Source organism: Aureobasidium melanogenum (assembly GCF_000721775.1).
Source record: "Aureobasidium melanogenum CBS 110374 unplaced genomic scaffold scaffold_20, whole genome shotgun sequence".
Lineage (NCBI taxonomy): Eukaryota > Fungi > Ascomycota > Dothideomycetes > Dothideales > Saccotheciaceae > Aureobasidium > Aureobasidium melanogenum.
The window spans coordinates 154,200-175,721 of record NW_024470072.1 but is presented as its reverse complement, the minus strand read 5'-3'; the positions used below and the strand labels follow the sequence as shown (position 1 = coordinate 175,721).

Sequence of the window (21,522 nt, the reverse complement as noted above, 5' to 3'; positions counted from 1 at the left end):
GGCTCCGAAAATAGCCCTCAACTGACTCTTTTCCACCAGCGAAGATCCGGATATGATGTGTCGGCCTTGGCATAGCTTGGCGTCATCGATGCCGACATCCTTCTTCGACCGAGGATGTGTGAAAATGTTTGCAATAGACCGAACGAGAATGCAGGTGCGTCTTTGCTCTTTTGGACGTTTGATGATTGTGAAGTGATGAGAGATTCGAGAAGACAGAAGCATGACCTACTGATTCGAGATGAGGACTCAACGTGCTTCTGCAGCACGTTTACAACTCATGACCTACTTGCTTCATGAGCACGTTCAGCATCCTATCGAGTTGATGAAGGGATTGCTTCAAGCTTGCAAAAGCCAGCGAACATTAGGTGAAGCCTGAACAGACATGATTTGCGACTTCGTGGTTGGTTGACAAATGCTTCGAGAAGGTGATTATGCATCACCTTTGCTTCAGATGACTTCCTATGCAGGCAATCTCGATAGTGCATGATTGCTCCCGCCTACCTGCATCCCTTCGACAGCCATGTCGCGCCGCGAGAACCAGGTTTCCAACATGGGCAGTCGCATGCTTATGTACCTGTACCAGAATGTCCGTGCGCGCAGATTCAGTCTACACAGCCACCCCCATCTCTACCTGAGCATGTCGTCTGACGCGAACCTGCCAATTCTCGCTGCAGCCAACATCATTCTGGTGTGCATCAAGATGGAATAAGGGCGCTGTGTTGCGCCTCGAGCTTCGCGGAAGTTTGGGGTTGTGTATCGCGCCTCTCGTGTGCTAGAGCTTGTAACTTGCTTCGTACCCTTCTCCAGCAAAGAGCGAGATGCACACTACAGAACGGCACGAATGTATTCGAAAATGTAGGCAGGTCCACAGAGAATCGATTGGCTGTCGCCTCTCAATGGACCCCCTCCTATTTCATATACTATTGTGCATTTTTATAGTTGCACGCAAATACTGCAGCAGCATCATCGGGAACCTGGTCGTCTTGCCCCAAATTGTTGCCGAACACCACCTGCCTATCCTGGCATCGTTTCAGGGCCACAAAGCGTATCTGTCAACCAAGCATCATCAAGCTATACAAGCTTCCACACCCCACAACCCTTATCGCAACGTCCTGGAGACTACGCGCGTCTTGATGAATTGACTTTCGTAACATTAATTCGTCGACAAATGTAACCCTGGGCTGCTTGTAGCTCCTGGCTGTTCATTTCCGGCGCTTCGGCATATGAGCATATCAGCATGTTGCACCCCCATATCTTCATGTGGCTTGCCTGACACGGCTGGACAAAAAGAAATAGCTCATGCAAGAGCTATATGTAGTGCAGTACTGCCCACCTTGCTCCATGATGTAACTCCCATACCATCGTGATGGCAGCCCCTCAGCAGCGCCCTGGCTTCGCGAGAGCCGACACCGACATGGCGGCATCTGGTATCGAACTCGAGCCTAGCTCCAGCAAGAGAAAGGTCCCTCAATCTTCTGGCTTAGAGATCGAAACCCCAAATACCAAGACCGGTGTTGTTGCCGGAAGCGTCAAGGAAGTTCATCCGTATCAGGACACCGATGACTACAGCATTCATGAAGGCACCAACGGCTATGTCGCTGAAGAGCACAAGGTTGTCGAGACCGCCGAAGACTTGGTAAATCAAGTACTGAGCGTGGAAGATGATCCCACTCTCAATCCATGGACCTTCCGAATGTTCTTCTTGTAGGCTTACATGATTCTTGATTTCCTGATCAAACTGACGAGGATACAAGGGGACTCGGGCTGTCCATCTTCGCATCTGTTCTTCAGGAAATTTTCTACTTCAAGCCGCAAACGATCTATGTCTCCAACGTCTTCCTGTGCGTTATCGCATATGTACTTGGTGAAGCCATGTCAAAGGTCCTTCCTAGTAAGGGTGTGATCGGAGGTTACTTAAATCCACACCCTTTCAACATGAAAGAGCACGCGTACGTCTGCGATAAAGCCTAGTATCCATCATAACTAGCTAACTGGCTGCAGTGCTATCACCCTCATGGCTTCCGCCGCCGGTCAATCTGCCTTGTCGACAGAAGTACTTGCCGCACAAGAGCTCTGGTATGGAGGCTATCCTAGCAAAGCTGGCGGAGTTTTTGTCACGTTATCAAGCCAATTGATCGGATACGGCATTGCTGGACTTCTTAGAGAGGTGCTCGTTCACCCCACTAAGATGTTATGGCCCATCAATTTGCCTGTAACCACCTTGTTGGAGAGTCTTCACAAAGATAAGGTGGTTGCAAAGCAAAAGATCAGAATCTTCTACATCATCTTCGCAGTCATCTTTGTATGGGAAGTCTTTCCCGAGTATCTCTTTCCGGTCCTCGAGGGAGTCTCTATCTTCTGCTTGGCTGATCAAAACAATTTGGTCTTTACTAACCTCTTTGGTGGAGCCAGTGGTAACGAGGGTCTCGGGTTTCTCAGTTTCTGCTTCGATTGGCAGTACATTGCTTCTCTGGGCAGTCCTCTCTGGCTACCACTCGAGACTATGACGAACAACTTCATTGGCTATATCGGCTGCATTGTCCTGTTCATGGGTCTTTACTATGCCAATATGTGGCGTGCTCAGGAGTAAGTGCCATGTTCATGATTCGCGTTCAAGTTGCTAATTCAACAACAGTTTCCCTTTCCTGGCTCAAGTACTATTTACTGGGGAGAGTAACGGCACTTATTACGCTCAGTACAATCAGACCCTTATATTGAATTCGAAGATGGAAATCGACCAAGCCCTACTGGACAATGTTGGACCGCCATATTTGACGGCGACATATATCGCGTATCTTATAACTTCGAACGCCGGGTTCACCGCTACCTTCATTCACATGTTTCTCTGGAACTACGAGGACATCAAGGCTGGTTGGGCTTGGGCGAAGCCGAGCAACCTTCGAAAGTTGTTCAAGCCTCAGACCTACAAATTCTGGCAGAACCAAGAGTCGCCTCAGGAGCGGCTGGCCAGAAAAGAAGCCGATCCGGATCTCGATCCTCACTATAAGCTCATGCTCCGCAACCTGTACCCAGAAACGCCATTGGTACGTCTTCAGTATTCTTTGCAGGAGTCTTTTGACTAATACCTTCTCTACAGTGGTGGTGGGGCGCTGTCGTAGTTATCTCGTGGGCTGTCGGTCTAGCATGTCTTTATGGCATGAAATCGACACTTCCATGTAAGTTGATACCAATATTCGGATGTTGGACCGACTGATGCTTATCACTGTCAGGGTGGGGATTCTTGCTGTCAACCGCATTAACATTTTTGTGCGTCTTGTTCTTTGGAGCCCAGATGGGCATAACTGGTTTCCAATTCAACATTCAGCCGATTTGCCAGATGCTTGCTGGCTATATGTTCAAGGGCCGTCCTCTCGCCAACATGGTAAGAATTCCGACTCCGACCCCGAAATACGTCTTCTCCACACTGTCTTGATGCTATTCGATAAGCTATGGAAATGCACGATCGCGTTCTGAAGAAAAGGCTTGCCATGGAGATAGCCTTTGATGAGGTCCTCTCTGCGGAAACCGTATCTTCCATGAAAAAATCGTGCATTTCAGCAGCTACACTGTGACAGTCTTTGACAGTGGGAGAGGGTTCAAAAATCTCTACGTGCAAGTTTGCTGACTTTTTTGGTACTTTAGTATTTCACCGTATGTCAAGCATCTAAGCTGCTATCACCTTACGTCATTAAATAATTGACTGTTCGCCTAGTGTTATACCTACAACGCATTGCAAATGGCGGAAGTATTAGCCAAAGATTTGAAGACAGGACAGTATATGCATCTAGCACCAAGTAAGTCTAAAGCTGGTGGCCATAGGAGGAAAAAAGGAGAAAAAAGGAAAAGAAAAAAACTAGCTTGGCCGATTATCATCAAATTCATGTACTGACTAAGTGCAGGAACTACATTCTTTGTTCAAATTTGTGGCTGCATCGTTGGTGCGCTGTTCAACTACATCATGTACTGTGCACTACAATCTTGGAGGAAGGGCAGACACTAATTTGTCGTAGGATGATCTCCATTGTCCAAAACCAAGCCACAATCCTCAGATCCATCGCGGGCAGTAATATTTGGAGTGGCCAAAATGTTCAACAGTATGCTGATATTCTGCCCTGGTGAGACAAGTCAAGTTTGCTGACAGCTTCACTCAGATTCAATACTCTTGCTATAGCCTGGTCCATGCCCGCTGAGCTCTTCTCCGTTGGCGGCAGGTACGAGTGGGTTACGCTATCTTACCTCATCGGGTTCATCGTTCCTGTCCCCTTCTGGCTGGCTTACCGCTACACCAAACATCCCGTGTTCAGGTACCTGAACATGTCGATCATCCTGTGGTACATGGGTTGGCTGTTTGTCGGCATCAACGCCAGTATTCCCATGTTCTTCGTCGTCGGTTTCATCTCGCAGTGGTTCGTTCGTCGCCGCTACCCTGAGCTGTTCGTCAAGTACAACTACATTGTCAGTGCCGCACTTGATGGTGGCACTCAGGTTCTTGTCTTCATCTTGACCTTTGCGGTCTTTGGTGGAAGTGGTAAGGCTAGACCTTTCCCCACTTGGGCTGGTAACCCGGATACTACCCTGCACAACCTCGATTACTGCATGGTCAACCCTGGTACTTCGGGATGATCGAAACATTCGAGCAGGAGGTGGTTGTGACTGTTGGGATAAGATTACGTACGGCAGAGCCTCCCTCAGGATTTTACCTGGTTTTCAGGCATTGTCTGTCATGAGGCTGGTCGAATTGTGGCTTCACGATCTCAAGTCAATTTTGACTGCTCGCCTACACACAACAGTCTGTCACTTTATCTTGGGCCGAGCCATTCCGTTGCTGGTTCTCGTTCCCTTTCCATTACAGGATCGTTGTGATAATTGACACCCGTTCTTGGGCTCTCTATGGACACATCTCTATCTTGGAAACCATCGTGCATGTCCATAGATACACGAAACAGGGTGCTATATTTAGGAGAGTGTAGAAATGGATAAACAGAATGATTCACTATGTGACGAGCAGAGGACCCTGCTATTCGCTACTTTGAAGTACTTGCAATCAATGCTTCATAGAATGCCACTCTCGCCCTGAGAGGATCTGATATCCAAAGCTGTTTGTTTTGCCATTACGCCTTCTGCATACATCCTTCGAGCTCAGAAAGCATAGATGCTTTTTCCTCAGCTGCCTGGCTTAGCAAGCGCCAGTGCAAGCGCGTCACATCACATACCTTGCCTCTCACAAGTTGTGCCTTCTTTCACTTTCGCACCTCACGCCCGCAATCTTTTTTCTACAAACCCCGATGTCCTGGTTGGAAAATTGTCATCGAGGGTAGCTGTCGGTACCGTAATGTTTTTAAGTACATCCATCTAGATACAAAAAGTCTGAAGGTTCTGGTTTTGCAGATACTGTGTTAATTTATGTTGATGCTATTTGCTGCTAATGCTCCAAAGACTGCTCTTGGTAAGACTGGCTTATTGACGCATCATTATCTCGCTTCCATCAAAGCTCACAATCAACCCATGAAGAACCATGGATCTTTGCCATCGTACGTGGCGCCTGGGTACTCAAATGGGATGTTCTCAGATCCAAAGACATCCATGCTAGGAACCTCGGTTTGAGCTGCCATTGGCTTCGACTCAATTTCTGCGGCTTTCTTCTTTGGAGCTTTGGGTCCTTTCTGGTTCTTGCTGTTCTTGAGTGGTGCTTCGCCGTCGCTATCAGTCGAAGCGTCCTCGACCTCACTCTCAGTCTCTGCGTCATCATCGCTCAAGACCACGACTTCTGGCGTTTTGGCGCTCGTCTGTTGTTCCTCTTTTGTAAGCTCCTCTTTTAGCACAGCCACGATGACACCACATTCCCAGTTCCTGCATCCGATCTTCCATTCCTTGTTCTTGCGGTCCCAACTCAACTTGCCCCAAGCGGACTCGCTCAAGTTTGCACTTCCAACGTACTTCCACGCGACTTGCTCTCCTCTCTCATTGATGCCTCGGGCATACAGAATCTTGTTGTGCGAAAGCATACCAGGACGCTTCGAGCGGTAGTCTCGGAAGCATTCACGCGGGAAACCAGAACGGTTCCACCATTCGGATCTGTGGCAAATCGTTCCACCGCACATTACACCACCTTTGCTGGCTGCGACAGTCGAGTGTGTCGGGAAATAGATGCGAAAGCTCTCTCGGATGTTGGTCGTCGGAATGGTATCCTGAAAAGGTTTGGGTGCAGTCCGGGAGATAGCTGCGGGAATGGCTGTCGCATCTTCGCCTCGAGCGGCATTGTGCATGATCGTGAGGAAGTCGTCGTTCAAGGAACCCATGGAGGATGCTGGATAGTCGATCTGAAGGTTGGACTGAGAACAAATGGAGAATTGAGACGAAGGGTGCAACTCGCGGATTGCTGTACTTAGACCAACATAACCAGTTCTTTCCATGTCATCACCGTAGTGAGTGCCACCAACTGAGTGGATAAAGGCAAGGTCTTTGGTGTTGCTAAAGTCGAAGTTCAAGACACCTTTCAAGATGTCTTCTTCACAACCTTTCTTGCACAGAAAGAACAGTAGTTCACGACCAAACTGAGGCAATGAGCTTGCATCGTTGGTGGCAGTATCTTCAAGCCGAGGCAAGTCAATGAGAAAGACAGAGTTCTCCATGATACCTTGTTCGCCCCAATCATAGCTAGTCAGATTAGCCGAAGGGACCACTACCCTCAGCTTGTGAGGATGGAACAACAACATGAGCTTGGAGTGCATGCAGTTGATATTACCTTCCATGGAGGGAAAGACGAGTCGTAGGATCGTACCCATATATGCAGTCTCTTGGCGATATTGTTGTTTGACATCCTCATTATCTGCTTGCATGACCATGATAACTTTGGTCTGTTGCAGGTTGAGCTTTCCCATGATCCAGTTCGTCTCCCATTGGAATGCCGAGAGCAAGGCTGTGCGCAGTGTAGACTTTTCGAGCACTTCCTCAATCTTGATATCATTGTCACGAGCGTGACCAAAAGCCCATGTCTTTTTGACAGTGCCATGAGGATACTGAAGTGATGATGGTGCATCTGATTGTTCTTTGATTTTCTTGGCTGGTCGTGATGTGGGGGGTGGAGAAATGGATCTTTGTCTTTTGGCAGTGGTCGCTGGCACCGGTGTAGCTTGCGACTCGGTATTTGATATACCTTTTGCTGCCAGTCTTGCTAGACGCTCGGCTTCCATAGCCTTGCGATCAAGACCTGGGATGCCTGCCATGGCAGAGTGAGGCCGCCAAGTGACGTTGATGCGTATGAGTGAATGGGCAGTCTTGATGTGATGCAGTTTGATATATTTGTTGTTCAACGTGAGCATAGACACATTAGCTCCGGTCGCATTCAATCTGATGATAATTGTCGCTGGAAAGTGGGATGGAGGATGGTGAGTAAAGGTGAATGTGTTTGTTGTGCAGGTGGAAGCGGAGACAACAATTGTCTCGGCTGCACTTGCCGAACGAAAAAGTGACTATATCCCTGACCCTGTTCTTCTTTTTTGTTCTACCTTCCGTCACGGCAAGCACTTCTCGTGGAGACAGCAAGCATCGAACAGACATGAATACCGTAATAAGAGAGGTTTTTGAAGTTCTTGAACATGGCAAGACGCATTGGTGTGGTGATATGACCTGACGACGCCTTTAGCAATTCGAATCGGACCAAGGCCTCACCCAGGTCGCGTCTCACTTGTCTGATGTGATGAGATGCGTGTGTGCTCATAGTGGTATCTATAAATAATGGTACAAAGAAAAGTAATCCAGCCCAGACAGCACACCAACAAGACCAACCCTGTGCTATAACATGAAAGAATTTACTCGGGGTCGTATTCCTAGAACAAGCCCCAACCCTTCTTTCTTCTATCGCTCGTGTCATCTCCAAGACGATCACGCTCACTGAGCCGAGAAACGGGTTCTCTGCCTCCTCTGCCCGCTCTCTTTTCTCTGGCTTCCAGAGCCTTGAGTGCCTCCATTTCCTTGAGTACATGCTCCAGAAGTTCTTTTCTGTGAACCACGTCCAGATGGCGGCGGATCTTAGGATCTTCGCGTGCGAATTGATCGAGTTGTTGAGGTGTAAGGGAGCGGAATTTTGAGTCAAGGGCGCGAGGGAACTGTTTGAGTCAGCATGGTTCGTATCTCACGAAGCATGGTTGGGATATTCTTACTTGATAATAAAATTTGCTGAGCAATTCAGCATCAATAAAGAGATCGGCGGTAGTGGTAAGCTTATCGGCCACTGCGTCGAGGAAAATTTCCGGACAAATGTATTTGTTGTTCTTGTTGGCGCAAGCCTTGCTCTTGACTGCGAGCAGACGCATGCGCAAGATGTCGGCACGATCACGAAGGAAGACTGCCTCTCTGCCCTTTGCGAGAAGAGCTGCAGAGAAGCCGCCAGCGCCTCCACTGCTATTGCCTTCAAGGTTTATGTCTCCCTTTCTGACCTTGTCAATGAAGGTTACGACATCTTTGAAACGCTTTTTGCCTCCCATCTCAGCTTCAACAGCCTTGACGGCATCTTCACAATCTCTGAGTTCGGCCTTGAGGACTTTTTGTACGTTTTCGCGACCACGCATCCATTCCGAGTCTTCAAGATCGATGCGATGTTTGTAGGGCTTGACACAAATTTCTAGCTCATCGCTGGTATCGTAAGCTAGATCGTGTAAGATTCCCTGCGCAGCTTGAGTAATTGCTGTTTGGGCGAAGGGATGAGCGTTGAAGGTCGAAGACGAAATGAGACGTTCGACATGTGCTTGCAAGCACTCAGCAGCGACAGTTGTTGCAAGACGTCCAATACCAAGTTTGGTAAGGGAAGCGGAGCTGGCATCAAGCTTGAGACGCCAAAGCTGATCGTTAGGATCCGCTTTTGGTAGAGCAGAGAGGCTCTCGACAAAGCCTTCGCCTTCTTGAGCCGAAAGGTCTTCGAGAGGTCTGTTCCAGTATCGCGAGGCGAGCAGATTGAGAACTTGCTGATCGAGTTCGTGCTTCAAGATATCGCGCAATTGATGGCGACCGAAAGAGTCTGAGAAACCCTTGAAAGAGTGTTTGAAGGCGTCAAGACTCTCAGCCAAATATGACTCAGCTGAGAGAGGACGCTCGTTGTATTGTACTTTGAACTCGTAAGTGGCTTCGGTGAGCTCATGATGGATGGCTTCGGCAGTAGTGGCAAGTGATGCCGACATGGTGGATTCCAGGACATGCATGAGCTTCTTGCGAAGATGTGAGGTACCTACAGTCACTTCACTGGCAGGGCCAAAGCTCTCTGGGTGGGAAGAGAAGTAAGCCTTCTCATTGCGGGTAATGGCAGATGTTATGTTGGCGTTGCCACGAGAGAAGAGAGAGCTTGAATGCTGAGGTACTCGACAGACAACACCAACGTAACCAAGTCTGAGAGGGTAGTTCTTATCAGTTAGCATTTGATGGCCTCTCAGTGGGTCCACCAGATCCATTTTGGTGATGACACCGATGGTGCGCTCACCACGAGGGTCGACACGACGACTGGCGCGAAGAGCGGTTGAGTTGGCGAGATCGACGTCTGCAGCAGAGATAGCCAAAATGACGTTAGGTGCCTGAATGTACTTGTCGCAAAGGGCAGCAATCTTCTCCTTAAGTTGAGTGGGCTGGTCGAAACCAGTCACCTGAATGTAGCCGGGCAAGTCAATCAAAGAAAGGTCAGGGACATTGGGGGAGTAGATGCGCAGCTGGATAGGATCGTCGGACACGCACTCGGTCTCTGGTACGGCCAGGTTGAGGTCGGTCAGAGTGCGCTGGATCTGAGCAAAGTCGGTGACCTTGCCCAGACCCAGAGCTGGAAACTCGCCGTACTCGGCGTGAGCTCCAGGAGTGTTTACCAGCGTCAGCTCGATGGGGCGACGAGTGACCATGTTGGAGCCTTTAGGCAAGAATTCGTGGCCAACAATGGCTTCAAGGACTGAACTTTTCCCTGATGACTGCGAGCCAACGACAACGATCGATGGCAATGTGAGAGTCTCTGACTGGCCGACTGTCTGAAGCAAACTTCTGATCTCGATCATCTTGCGTGTGAGGAGCATCATCTGGTCGTCGCGAGCAGCAGCTTCATCAGATCTGTCGTCTTGCTCTTCGTCGTTCAGAGCGAAAGCAGCGGCCGTGGCAGCGCCCGCAGCACCTGCTCCCACACGAGCTTCCCTGGGCTCCGGACCGTTTCCTCCAGGACCTCCATCGCCTCCAGGGCCAGAAGACTCCTGTTGTGGGAATAGCTCTTGCAGGTCTCTCTTGGTCTTCTCCCAGCCAGCCTTTGTTTGGGCGAAGATGCCGCCTGCACCTTCGAAGATGGAACGAGCTCCAGTGGTGGTTGCGTCTGATGCTTTGGTGAACAAGTCGATTGCGTAGTTACCAGCCTCTGTTTTGGAGTCAGCATTGGTGTGCAGAATAGAGCGAGAACAACTGACGAGTGGCTTGATATTGGATATATGCCAGACTACCGACAGCAGTTGCACCGAGGATGGCGGGCAGGCGGATAAGCTTGAAGGCCAGCTTGGGTATTGCGCGAGCGAATGAAGCATGTCGTACGACAGCCGTGTTGGGTCCAGAGGACAGAGGACGACTTCTCGGGATGCTGTTTCGAGTGATCAGACCTCCTGCGCGCTGTTGGGCGGTGTGATAGGGAGATCTCAGGCCAAGGGGGGAGCTATGTCGAGCAAGCGTCGCATAGCGCGACGACAGCAGCCTCCCGCTCATTGTCACTGCATCTATCGGAGAGCTTCGAGAAATTCGACACGAGAAGATTCGCAAGGCTGCAGCAAGTTTGGTCAGCGTTGGTGCTTGTCGCCCTCCAGCCTCGGTGACGTTGTTTCAGACTCGCTCACCGCCTTCCAAGTTCGGCCGAGGTCAGTAGCCACGATGCTCTACAAGCCACAAGTTCAATTGTGCACCAGCCACAAGTGCTGTCTCAGTTGGTAGGATTGACCTGTTCCGTGTTGCCGCTCCTTCCATTCGGCAGTTCATCCGTCGTGCATCATGACCCTTCATCTAACAAACAAAGATGAATCTCTGATCGCCATTCCTTGATGCGGCTACATACCTTCGTGCTATAACTGTCCACATATATCATGACTGGTGCCGGTGCGGCTCAAAATCGACGGCCTCCACGCCTCAACCACAAAAAGTCCCGCGCTGGTTGTCAGCGATGTAAGGCCCGTCGAGTCAAGGTGAGTCGCGTCCCTTGCTTTTTTTTCTCTCTCGCAAAACATCGAACCTTGCCTCAGTACCTGTTGCCAGCCCTTGATTCCACGACCAGTCTTTCTGACATGCTGCCCAGTGTGATGAGGTGAAGCCTGCTTGTGGAGGATGTAATCGTCATAATGTGCCATGCGTCTATCTCAAAACTGAAGCCTCCAAGACGGCGAGTGCTGAGAATTCGCTGTCACCTCACGCAACCATATCTCCAGATCAGCCTCAGCCAAAAGTCGCTATCAGCCAGGTCCTAACTCCGCCAACCAACAACGACCCTGTCACAGCTGATGACATTCTGGACCTACCAGAGTCACGTCAGCGACGCTTGCTCGAGTTGCGCCTATGGCACAACTACGTGACTGTTCTAGCCACTCCATTCCACGCCGCCGCTCCAAAAACCGTTCTGATTGAGATCTGGAACAATCACTTACCTCACATTGCTATGCGTCATGACAATTTGCTCTACACCATTTACGCCTTCTCGGCCACAAATCTATTGCGCGACTCACCCGACGACATGGAACTGCTTACTGCACAAAGGGTCTATCTCAGTCTAGCTCTTCGTGAGCAGCGCAAAGCTGTCATTCAGTTTTACACTCAAGCTGAGGAAGCCGACTCTCTCTGCTTCACCTCCATCATGATGACCATGAATGCTTTCGGTGCCCTGCAGGAGCGTAATCGAAACCCCTACAAGCCACCTACAGATATGTTGCGCTTAGGCATAGGCGCATGTGCCGTCTACGAAGAAGCTCTGAAAGGTGCTCGCAGGTTTCCTTCATCCAAAATCGTCACTTTCGTCGAGAATCAGCCCTTCTACGTCAGCATACCCAGAATGTTCGATGAGGAGCATCGAGGGCCTTTCCTAGGTATTCTGGGCCCCAAAAACGCACAAGGTGTCTACGAAGATTCCGAACTCTGGAATTTAGAGGCCAGAGAAGCTTACGAGTGTACTCTGAGTTACATTGGCACCATGTACACAGCCGTCTTGGATGGCGAATCGCTGCACCAGATGTGCACCCGAATCGCCGCTTTTGCGCTGTATGTGCCCAAGAAGTTTGTGGACATGGTCGAAGAATTACGCCCAAGGGCTTTGGTCATCTTGGCACATTTCTTCTCAATTGCTACCAAGGGAAGTGCTCATTGGTGGGTCGGTCAAACACCCATGCGAGAAGTCCAGGGATTGAGAAGGATTGTGCCCCAGGAATGGCAACGACATATGCGATGGCCACTTGTCATGTCCGGCCTGGAGCCTGTTTGAGTTTGCATCTCATCGCTCGTTCGACTCACGACCAAGCCTAAGCATATCACAAATGTGACACACCTAGTGTACCATGAAACTGCCAAAGACACTATCATGAGACGCGAGATTCGCTCCGCTCAAGCAGGACACATGGATAAGGACAAACACTCCTCGAACGAAGATACGGCCTTTGAGATGCTGCATGTGCGCAATCTCCAGACCTAACAAACTTCACTCCCTCGAGTCGTCCCGTGTGAGTCACATATCCAAAACGCCTTACAGCCAGATGAAGAGGGAAACATCCTCCGCGTCTGAAGTTTCCACTTAACCAATTATCTATGAATCTGGCTTCATGAGGGACACTTCATCAGTCACGCAGTGTACACTTTACTGCACCTTACTTTGGTTCACAGTGGCCATCAAGCGGACTATACACTTGGCACCTTTCAATGAGCAAAGGCGACGATAATGTCAAGTATTTCATGATAATTCTGTCTTGGCGGTCACTTTGATACCGGATGATCAATGTAAGATCACTTTCAATCGAGGCTCATTCTAGTCTCAACACTCTGACAGCGTTTCCACCCATCACATCATCTCTACTCTTGATGTCAGATTCGAACACTCCACTCACAGCCGCCGAATTCGTTTTGACAGAAAGCCACTCGTTTTCCTCGTCCTCAAGCGGAGGGAAAAATGGATGATCGGTTCCAAACATCAATCTGTCTTTCCCACTGGCTTCTATCGCAGCCTTGAGTCCAGCCTCGCCGTATACCACAGCATCGAGATAGATGTTCTTCTTCAGGATATCCCAGATTGATCTCCTTCCTTTAATCTTGTTTGCTTGCTTCAAATGGCCGTCATGGGCAATACACGACTCAATCCTGCCAGCGAGGAAGGGCAAAGTGCCCCCAGAGTGTGCAAGCAACATCTCCAAACCAGGGTAGCGATCAAAGACGCCAGAAAGAATGGCTCGAGTAATTGCGATTGTGGTTTCCAGAGGAAAGCCCAAGGCCAAAGGCAGGACGTGTCCGTACTCTGCCGCTCTGTCGCCATACACAGAGGCAGGAAGTCCGTAATGAGGATGCAAGAAAATAAGTTGTCTGGTTTCTTGCAAAGCCGCCCAGATGGGTTCAAGAGCTGGGTCATCCAATCCATTTCCCAGTCCGGAGGTTCCAATAATGACGCCGCGGAAGTGATCGAGTGTGGTCAAACGCTTGATCTCTGCAACTACTGCATCGGCACCTGCACTTAGCGGTAAAGTACCAAATGCATACAAGCGACCTGGATGGCGCGAACAGACTTCTTCGACATCATCGTTGATCTGCACAGCAACAGAGGCAGCCTCGGAAGCATCACACCAATCTAACCATGGATTGGCAAGAGAAATGACACTAATGTCGATGTGGTGTTTGTCCATGAACTTGATCTTCTCTTCCTCTTCATAGTATTCGGGGCCGATGGGGCGACCGCGCGCGGTAGTTGTTGCTGCATCTTCGCTGGGTAGAATCACGAGTCTTTCTCCGGCTGAGGGGTTGTCGGAGAAGGTGCGCATGTATGGTACGGCGGTGCGTGAGCGAAGCAGCGATACGTATGCCGGAGGGTAGATGTGTGTATGGACATCGACAACAGGTGCCATTCTTGCGACAGCTTGTTGCTAGTTGAGGTTTTGACGCAGTTGATCGGAGGTCAGGTGCGAAGTGCTGAAATGCCCTGAAGGAAAGACGTCGCAGGAAACAGGCTGATCGCCAGACCTACCTATGTCACGCCATTATTGCTAAGACGAACAGCTGGTCTTTGTGCCTCGATCAAGTTTAACAAAACACAACGATAGGGGAAGGTTGCGATAAGAAAGACAGGATAAGAAGGTGTAACCCACCCCGCACTTCCAACCCCACCATGGCGGAGCTGAGCTTCGCCTATCATGCATGAGATAGATAAGAGCTCTCGGGTGAGGCCGAATAGAATAATGATAAGAAAGTATCTTTAGAGGGAAGGGAGAGCATAAATACTGCATGTGCTTCTTTTGGAGTTTTCGTTAGTCATTCTCCAAAGACATCTTATACAACCTCGAATCATGAGCACTCCTACAGTTACCACAGCGGTCGGTGCCGATGAACTTACCATTCCCGTATGCGTGCCCACCATACTGCGGATGAGCTCTTGCTGACGTTACCAGCTCATCGACTTCTCAGCCTTCCAAACTACAGATCTCTCAATTCGTGAAGCCACTGCCAAAGCCATCTTGTCAGGCTTCCAGACCGCCGGCTTCATCTACATCCGCAATCATGGAATTGATAAAGCTGCGGTAGAAGAAGCTTTCAAATACAGCGCAGAGTTTTTCAAGAGACCAGTTAGCCAAAAGGAGCAGCTTGCCTGGACGACTCCAGAAGCAAACCGCGGTTATGTCCGTCAAGGACGCGAAAAGACAACTGACCTTGTTGATCCTGTCGAAATCGAAAAGCAACGAGCTCTCGAAGGAGCAGACCTGAAAGAATCCCTCGAAATCGGCCGTGAGGGAGTCGAAGGCTTGGAAAACAAATGGCCCGATCGCTTCGACGACGATGGAAAAGTGTTCAGAGAGAAAATGCTGAGCTTCTTTGAAGTCTGCAAGGATCTGCACGTGCAAGTTATGCAAGCTATTGCTGTTGGTCTTGGTATCGACGAGCACTGGTTTGACAAATTCTGTAATGCGGGCGATAACACTTTGAGACTGTTGCACTACCCGGCAGTAAGCAGCAAAGTGTTTGCGGACAACAAGAATAGTGTTAGAGCAGGAGCACACACCGATTATGGTCAGTAATCTCCCCAACCCATCCGGGACTAACTAATAGAACCAGGCTCCATCACCCTCCTCTTCCAAGACTCCCGCGGCGGACTCCAAGTCCTCTCTCCAAAGGGAACCTACGTAAACGCGACCCCCATCCCCGACACCATCGTTGTTAACGCCGGAGACTTGCTAGCCAGATGGAGCAACGACACCATCAAAAGCACAAAGCATCGTGTTGTGGAGCCGCCAGTTAAAGCAGATGCAGACTTCCATCCTGCAAGATACTCCATGGCTTACTTCTGCAACCCTAACTTTGATAGATTTATTGATGCTATTCCGGGGACGTTCGATGAGGCGAAGCAGAAGAAGTATCAGGGTGTGAATAGTGGGGATTATTTGGTGCAGAGATTGACGGCGACTTATTGAGTTCGAAGGGTGGATAATATATTCCATTCAATAGTGGCACTCTGTCCCTGGTCATCATTAAACCTCTCATGGTGCCTATTGCGTAAGGGGAAAAAGCACCCATGTTGGAAACAACCATGCTTTGAACAACCCAAGCTAACAGATTATCATGATTGCCAATGTATCTGTGAGATTCTAGCCTGTAAGATTCTCTAAAGTGCTGTCCATCCTTGATCAACAGGCAGACAAACACCGTTGATAGAAGCAGCCGCATGAGAACAAAGGAACGCCACAGCCGCTGCTACATTCTTGAGAGGCGAAGGTCCCTGAGCCGTAGCCATCGCTTTATCTTTGACAACTGCCATGCCTTCCTGGTTGTACCCCGCAGCAAAAGCAGTCCCAATATTCGTCTCCATCCCGCCAGGCAGAACAGCATTACATCGAATACCTTTACTACCATAGAAAACAGCAGTATTCTTCGTGAGACCCACAACAGCATGCTTTGAGGCAGTATAAGCGACACCTACACAACAAGTCAGCTTTGTCAAGCCAAAAGTTCCAATATCCCAACATACCTGCTGCGAATCCACGTATTCCCCCAATGGAAGCAATGTTAATAATACATCCTGCAATATTCTTGTCCATCATATGCTGTACAGCAACCTTGGAGATCATAATCGGCGCCGTAAGATTGACAGCAATAACCTTCTCATAAAGCTGCATATCCAGTGTGCCTACAGGATCCATCTTATCCATAATGCCCGCATTGTTAACCACAAAATCTACCTTTCCGAATTGTTGGATCGAGTCTTCGAAGAGCTTTGTAACTTGGCTTTGTTTGGAGATGTCACAATGCAAGGCCAGGATTTTGTTGGATGAAGAGTGCGAGTCTCGAAATTTTTGGAGGGTCGAGGGGTTGATGTCGCAGACGACTACATTGCAGCCTGCTGTGAGTAGTGCGTCGGAGATGGCTAGGCCGAGACCTCCACAGCCTCCTGTGACTAATGCTGTCTTGCCGTGCATATGATCTTGCGAACCGCGAGTGTCGGAGAAACTTCTGGTTGTTGTGTAATACCGAAAGATGTTTCTTGTTTGAATATTGCTAAGACAAGACTTGAATGCAAGCTTAGGGATGCTGCGAGATGGACGGAGGAGATATAGTGATAAGCGTTCCATTCTGGTACCTGTACCTGTCAAAATGTGGCTGGGTTTTCAGGAACACGGTTTAGGTCTGTCATGACTATTTTGACTGATCTCGGAAATAAACACCGTGGAAGTTCATAATACCGGCTCGTTTACACCAAGGTCAGTACGTGGGGGATGTGGGGTTTAGGTTTATCCTTCGGGATTGGGACCGAGACCTCGGTCGAATTCCGTCATGCCCTTGCATGGGAATTCAGCGCAACATCAGCATTACACGATCAAGGTCATTTCAGTCTCTTGTTTTTTATGAATAGGTTTTCTGAGATCTTGCAGATTGGTTGAGCGTGTCTTCTTGCGCGGTCACGTTGTAAATCTCCCTCGGTGCTGATCCAGGGGGATGTAGTCATAGCATATCTAATGGTTAGGTAGAGGATATTTACTTATTTAGGTTAAGGTGCAAGCTTAACGTTGCGGACTGCAGAGCCATATGCACATATGAAATAGCTGTCGACGAAGTTATGACCAGAGGACGGGTCTTGAAGAATAGAGCCGAGAACTTTGAGATCCAGCCGATAGGTTTTATTATACCCCGAAGAATAAAGAGACGACAGGTTGTTCGCCATTGCCTCCTCGAAGCAGCTGTCGTGAGTGCATTTAAGCCACCTTATGTGTACACAATGGCATTGAGAGCCGACTCGTGAGTACCCGAGACTCGGGCCTTCCATTCAGGCCACTTGACAAGTGTCTCGTTCATAATGTCTGTACCCCAGAGCCATCTTTGAGTCTCCCTGTCAGCCCAAAGGTCTGGATTGTGACCTTTGCCTTTACCAGCCGCACGGATCTTGTCATCACGTTCTTGTTGCTCGGGACCGTCGGGCAAGTGTAATGCTTTGCGAACTTCTGAGGCCGATGATTGGACAGCTTCGCCACGAGCCTTGCGGACCTGTTCATAGACCTCAATTGCAAGTGTGACATCCGTTGAAGACTTGTTGAGTACGGTCTGCAAGACACCAGCATCTTCAATGGCTTGAGCTGCTCCTTGGGCCACATAGCTGTAGAGTTCAGTCAGTGATCTGTACGAAGATCAAGACATCGAGGTAACTTACGGAAGCATTGGGTGACAAGCATCACCAATGAGGACCACCTTGTTTTCGTGCCATGCAGGAAGAGGTCGATGTGAGTTGAGCGTCCACTCCATGACTTCATCTTCATGAACATAGGACAACAATCTCTGGACCGTCGAGTTCCACTCTTTGTAGAATTCCATCATTTCTTTCTTGCTGCCCTTGCGAGTCCAGCTTTCTCCTTCCTCGTGATCCACGTCTTTGTGCTCAGGGTGAAGTAAGACCATGTTGTAGACTGTGTTGTTCTTGATGGGGTAGGCCATGATGTGTCCTCCAGGTCCCATCCAACGCATACCCACATTCTGTGACAGCAGCTCCAGGGCTTCAGGATCGTGTTCCATACGTTCCTTCTCGATCAAGATTCGATACGCTGCATCGCCAGTGGGTGTAGAATGGTCCTTGTGCTTGTGGAAAGCGGCAATTTGGCGGCGGAGATCGGACTTGATACCATCGGCAGCAACGACAAGATCACCCTCAATCCAGGAGCCGTCCTTGAGCTGAACTCGAGCTTCAAAGTTATCATCGCACTTGACAACTTTTGAGTTTGTACGGATATCGCATCCTTGCTCTTGCGCAAATTTCAGAAGAGTGACCTGAAGATCACCTCTGTGAATGACTCCAAGAGGCGCCTTGTATAGCTCAGCGACCTGTTGCAATCAGCAGATGAGACTTTTCTCAGACATGGAGCCATGTCGCATACACCTGGCATGAGCGGAGCTGTACCCAACTCATCATTGTCTTTCCAACGTCGCAAGGAGTTTCTCTGAAGTAGGTTGGTTTTTTCCATCAATTGAGGCAGACAGCCAAATCGGCCTAGGATTCTTGTGTTGTTGGGAGCAAGCTGAATACCAGCACCGACTTCAGCAATTTCCTTGACCTGCTCGAGGACGATGGGAGTGTGGCCACTTTGCTTCAGACCTGCAAAACCGATCAGCAAACCCATCGATGGACATGATGCATGAATCTCTACCAATTGCTGTGGTTAGTCCAGCAATTCCAGCACCGACGATGATGACTCGCAGCTTCTTCTCGGGTTGCTGTGCCTCCCAATCATCTTTGTAGTATTGCATTGTGCTTGGAGTTCGCGTTGGAGAGGTGTGAAAAGTAGAGACAAGTTCTTTGGCTGATACGTGCGATCGTGAGTCAGATTCAGAAGGAACACCTATATATGCAGATGCGTGTCTGGCTATGACAGAATGACCGCATACATACTGTTCGGCAAGAGGAAGCTGTGTTTGCGGTATGACGACACTCTTGTTTGGGGTACCTGGCCGAGTAATCCGGGCCGAGGGGGGCTTCCATCGTACAGAATTGCCGTGAAGTATAAATCCAGTGCCGATTACAAAAATCTCTGTTGGGTTTGTTTAAACACAGAGACTCGTTTCGACTCTACCAGAGTAGCAACTGATCTTATTATTTAAGAGCAAGGTGCTGACGACAGTAGAAGAAAATGTTCGTCACATGTTGCATTCGCATTCGATTGCAACACTGGTTGCGGAGAAGCAGTCCGTATCTATGTTGATGACTGATGGTGACAGATGCCAGCCGTGCTGATCATAGATAATTAACATAGCTCCTTCCCAACGCCTTCACGACGTCGTTGCTTAGAATTGGACTACTCCAAATTGTGAATTTGCAGTGACACAAGCAGTTCAGAAAGCTTTGCAAATGCAATGCCAAGGCTGACTTCCCTGATGTTGATAAGTGTCGAAGTGGTTCTCTAGTCTTTCCTTCCTCCCTGTATACGAAAGTCTCCGTACTCCGCTTGCGGTAATAAGCAAGATCCATGTTATAATAAGGCACAGTCGTTTTAGAAAGCAGAAGCATGTGAATGGAGAGTCGATAACTTGCTGCCGCTTAGTAGATACCATCTTGTTTCCTGTTACCATTATGCATTTCTATAGCTATGAGGGTTACATGCTTGAGTATACGTGGAGGTTGCTTCCGCCAACGTGTCAAGTAAGTGCAAGGATATACGTTGATTTATTCTACATTATATCCTTAAAGCCTCAAAGTATGGAGCACTGGTAAAACAAGCTGCTGGTTACGTTCGTAGTTTCACTGCCAATCAGATCATATGATATGTCTTCTGATGCCCTTCTCCACCTCTTGCGTCCCTTTCGCATTCTCTGACATATAATCTCTCCCAGCGCCATGCTCTTTGAATTTCTTGTCCGTGCATCTTAAATCGAGCTCTGCCGATTACTTTCACAAGATTTTTGTATCATCTAGAGATCTCCAACCGCAACACCTTACGCCTGGATATCGACTTCAATTCCTGGGAAGTTCTTGGAAATGTGGGACAATCACGAGGGATCCTGGTAGTACAGATTGGGAGACTTTATCTTGCCACCATCCACTGTCATACCAAGTTCAAGCAGTTAGAGCTATTCGTCGAAGAACAATCGGTAGGTTGCGGCATTCGATTGCGAAATGTTCTTTTCCAATGTATAGCTTAAATCTGACAGGATTTGGAAGAAAATATGAAGCGTCATACTGCCAGCCACGAGGTTGTCACTCAGTCTGAATTTTTCGAGGTCGAGCAAGTTCTGGCGATGAAGCAAGGAGAACAACACCCCGTGATCCAGAGTGTGGACAAGTATAAGGGAGAAATTCGTCTTCTCCGTGTGGATCTCTTCAAGGAACAGCCTGCTCACGCCACGCAAGCAGATTGAGCGTCAGACTCGTCCAAGGATGTCCTTCTCGTGGTCAACCAATTGACAGCAAGGCTTCCCAACTCCGGCTCAGTGATCACAGCAATTTAGAATCGACGCCTTAAGCCGTTCAGACTGATCCTTCAACCCAACTTCTCTTGCGCGGTACTGCTCAACAGATCCAGGATGACGGCCTGTCTTCCTTTCTGTCCACGAGAGCCCATCATGGAGGTCTATTATGTACAATCGCTCATCGACTTCCCAATCTCATCGAAGAGACCATCTCACTTGCTGACGCCACTGCTACATGAGTACACACTGTTATCCACTCGAACATTCGTTGCCTCGTTCGTCCTCGATGCGATGATGAATCACTGTCTATACTTTTCGACCGCATGTAGTCAGCGCCCACAAGCAGTCGCACCCTCAATCATGGAATGGCTGCACCAGCAAGGTTCCTTTTCTTGCTTTTGAGGGATTCTAGAACGATTGATTTCGCATTCCACTTACACAAACACAATCAAGGCATCGAGGTGCTCGACAATAAAACTGACAAGAAAAGAAGCGCACAGAACAACAATGATATTGCAAGTCCTTTAGCATCACAGAGACGATCAAAATACCGTGGGAGGATTGTGGTTTTGGCTTATGCATTGAGGCACAGACTGTGAGGCCTAAGGGACGGTTTTCGCACATCATAGTATCAGTGCATGCATCAAGCAAGCCCCGCGGATGCCTCAAGTTCTCCATTAGAAGGGGTTCGCAGGTAGTCTAGTATGTTGGAGAGCAAATAATTATGGAGGAAACCAACCACAACTTCATCAGGGAAAAGGAGAATCCCTTTTAGAAGGCGGACGGGCAAGTATAGTCGAGTAATCAATGACTTGAAACAAAATGTTGTCGCATGACTGAACCTGGAAGTGATATACAGAGTACATGGCTGAATGTACCTGCATGATGCTTGTCAAAGGAGGATTC

General features: G+C 49.0%; 9 protein-coding genes across 9 annotated transcripts; 4 read left to right on the top strand and 5 right to left on the bottom strand.

The window, feature by feature from the left end:
- Positions 1-1,414: 1,414 nt before the first annotated feature.
- M437DRAFT_54436 (OPT superfamily oligopeptide transporter) lies at positions 1,415-4,623 on the top strand (the record flags this gene model as incomplete). Its single annotated transcript, XM_041022693.1, has 12 exons — positions 1,415-1,704; positions 1,755-1,949; positions 2,002-2,311; positions 2,345-2,586; positions 2,636-3,044; positions 3,098-3,176; positions 3,231-3,382; positions 3,643-3,651; positions 3,713-3,794; positions 3,900-3,960; positions 4,011-4,094; positions 4,152-4,623. The coding sequence occupies 12 exons, from the start codon at positions 1,415-1,417 to the stop codon at positions 4,621-4,623; spliced, it is 2,385 nt and encodes a 794-aa protein (XP_040877330.1).
- Positions 4,624-5,819: 1,196 nt separating this feature from the next.
- On the bottom strand, positions 5,820-7,211 carry M437DRAFT_33082 (phospholipase D/nuclease; the record flags this gene model as incomplete). The annotated part of the gene is made up of 1 exon (XM_041019244.1): positions 5,820-7,211. A coding segment is annotated over one exon (1,392 nt), but the record flags the coding sequence as incomplete, so codon positions are not given.
- A 618-nt stretch (positions 7,212-7,829) lies between these two features.
- On the bottom strand, positions 7,830-10,713 carry M437DRAFT_54629 (uncharacterized protein; the record flags this gene model as incomplete). Its single annotated transcript, XM_041022728.1, has 3 exons — positions 7,830-8,108; positions 8,163-10,375; positions 10,425-10,713. 3 exons carry the CDS (start codon positions 10,711-10,713, stop codon positions 7,830-7,832), a joined length of 2,781 nt encoding a protein of 926 aa, XP_040877328.1.
- Positions 10,714-11,114: 401 nt separating this feature from the next.
- Positions 11,115-12,439, top strand: M437DRAFT_17405 (uncharacterized protein; the record flags this gene model as incomplete). Its single annotated transcript, XM_041018905.1, has 3 exons — positions 11,115-11,183; positions 11,294-11,455; positions 11,519-12,439. Coding segments are annotated over 3 exons (1,152 nt in total), but the record flags the coding sequence as incomplete, so codon positions are not given.
- Positions 12,440-12,998: 559 nt separating this feature from the next.
- Positions 12,999-14,087, bottom strand: M437DRAFT_54635 (uracil-5-carboxylate decarboxylase; the record flags this gene model as incomplete). The annotated part of the gene is made up of 1 exon (XM_041022729.1): positions 12,999-14,087. One exon carries the CDS (start codon positions 14,085-14,087, stop codon positions 12,999-13,001), a length of 1,089 nt encoding a protein of 362 aa, XP_040877326.1.
- Positions 14,088-14,525: 438 nt separating this feature from the next.
- On the top strand, positions 14,526-15,644 carry M437DRAFT_68218 (Clavaminate synthase-like protein; the record flags this gene model as incomplete). The annotated part of the gene is made up of 3 exons (XM_041025078.1): positions 14,526-14,579; positions 14,628-15,243; positions 15,289-15,644. The coding sequence occupies 3 exons, from the start codon at positions 14,526-14,528 to the stop codon at positions 15,642-15,644; spliced, it is 1,026 nt and encodes a 341-aa protein (XP_040877325.1).
- A 191-nt stretch (positions 15,645-15,835) lies between these two features.
- On the bottom strand, positions 15,836-16,646 carry M437DRAFT_86768 (putative short chain dehydrogenase/oxidoreductase; the record flags this gene model as incomplete). The annotated part of the gene is made up of 2 exons (XM_041028523.1): positions 15,836-16,146; positions 16,199-16,646. The coding sequence occupies 2 exons, from the start codon at positions 16,644-16,646 to the stop codon at positions 15,836-15,838; spliced, it is 759 nt and encodes a 252-aa protein (XP_040877324.1).
- Positions 16,647-17,430: 784 nt separating this feature from the next.
- On the bottom strand, positions 17,431-18,960 carry M437DRAFT_77382 (FAD/NAD(P)-binding domain-containing protein; the record flags this gene model as incomplete). Its single annotated transcript, XM_041026799.1, has 4 exons — positions 17,431-17,818; positions 17,873-18,537; positions 18,591-18,866; positions 18,898-18,960. The coding sequence occupies 4 exons, from the start codon at positions 18,958-18,960 to the stop codon at positions 17,431-17,433; spliced, it is 1,392 nt and encodes a 463-aa protein (XP_040877323.1).
- Positions 18,961-20,044: 1,084 nt separating this feature from the next.
- On the top strand, positions 20,045-20,565 carry M437DRAFT_68215 (uncharacterized protein; the record flags this gene model as incomplete). The annotated part of the gene is made up of 3 exons (XM_041025077.1): positions 20,045-20,062; positions 20,125-20,298; positions 20,359-20,565. The coding sequence occupies 3 exons, from the start codon at positions 20,045-20,047 to the stop codon at positions 20,563-20,565; spliced, it is 399 nt and encodes a 132-aa protein (XP_040877322.1).
- Positions 20,566-21,522: the final 957 nt, after the last annotated feature.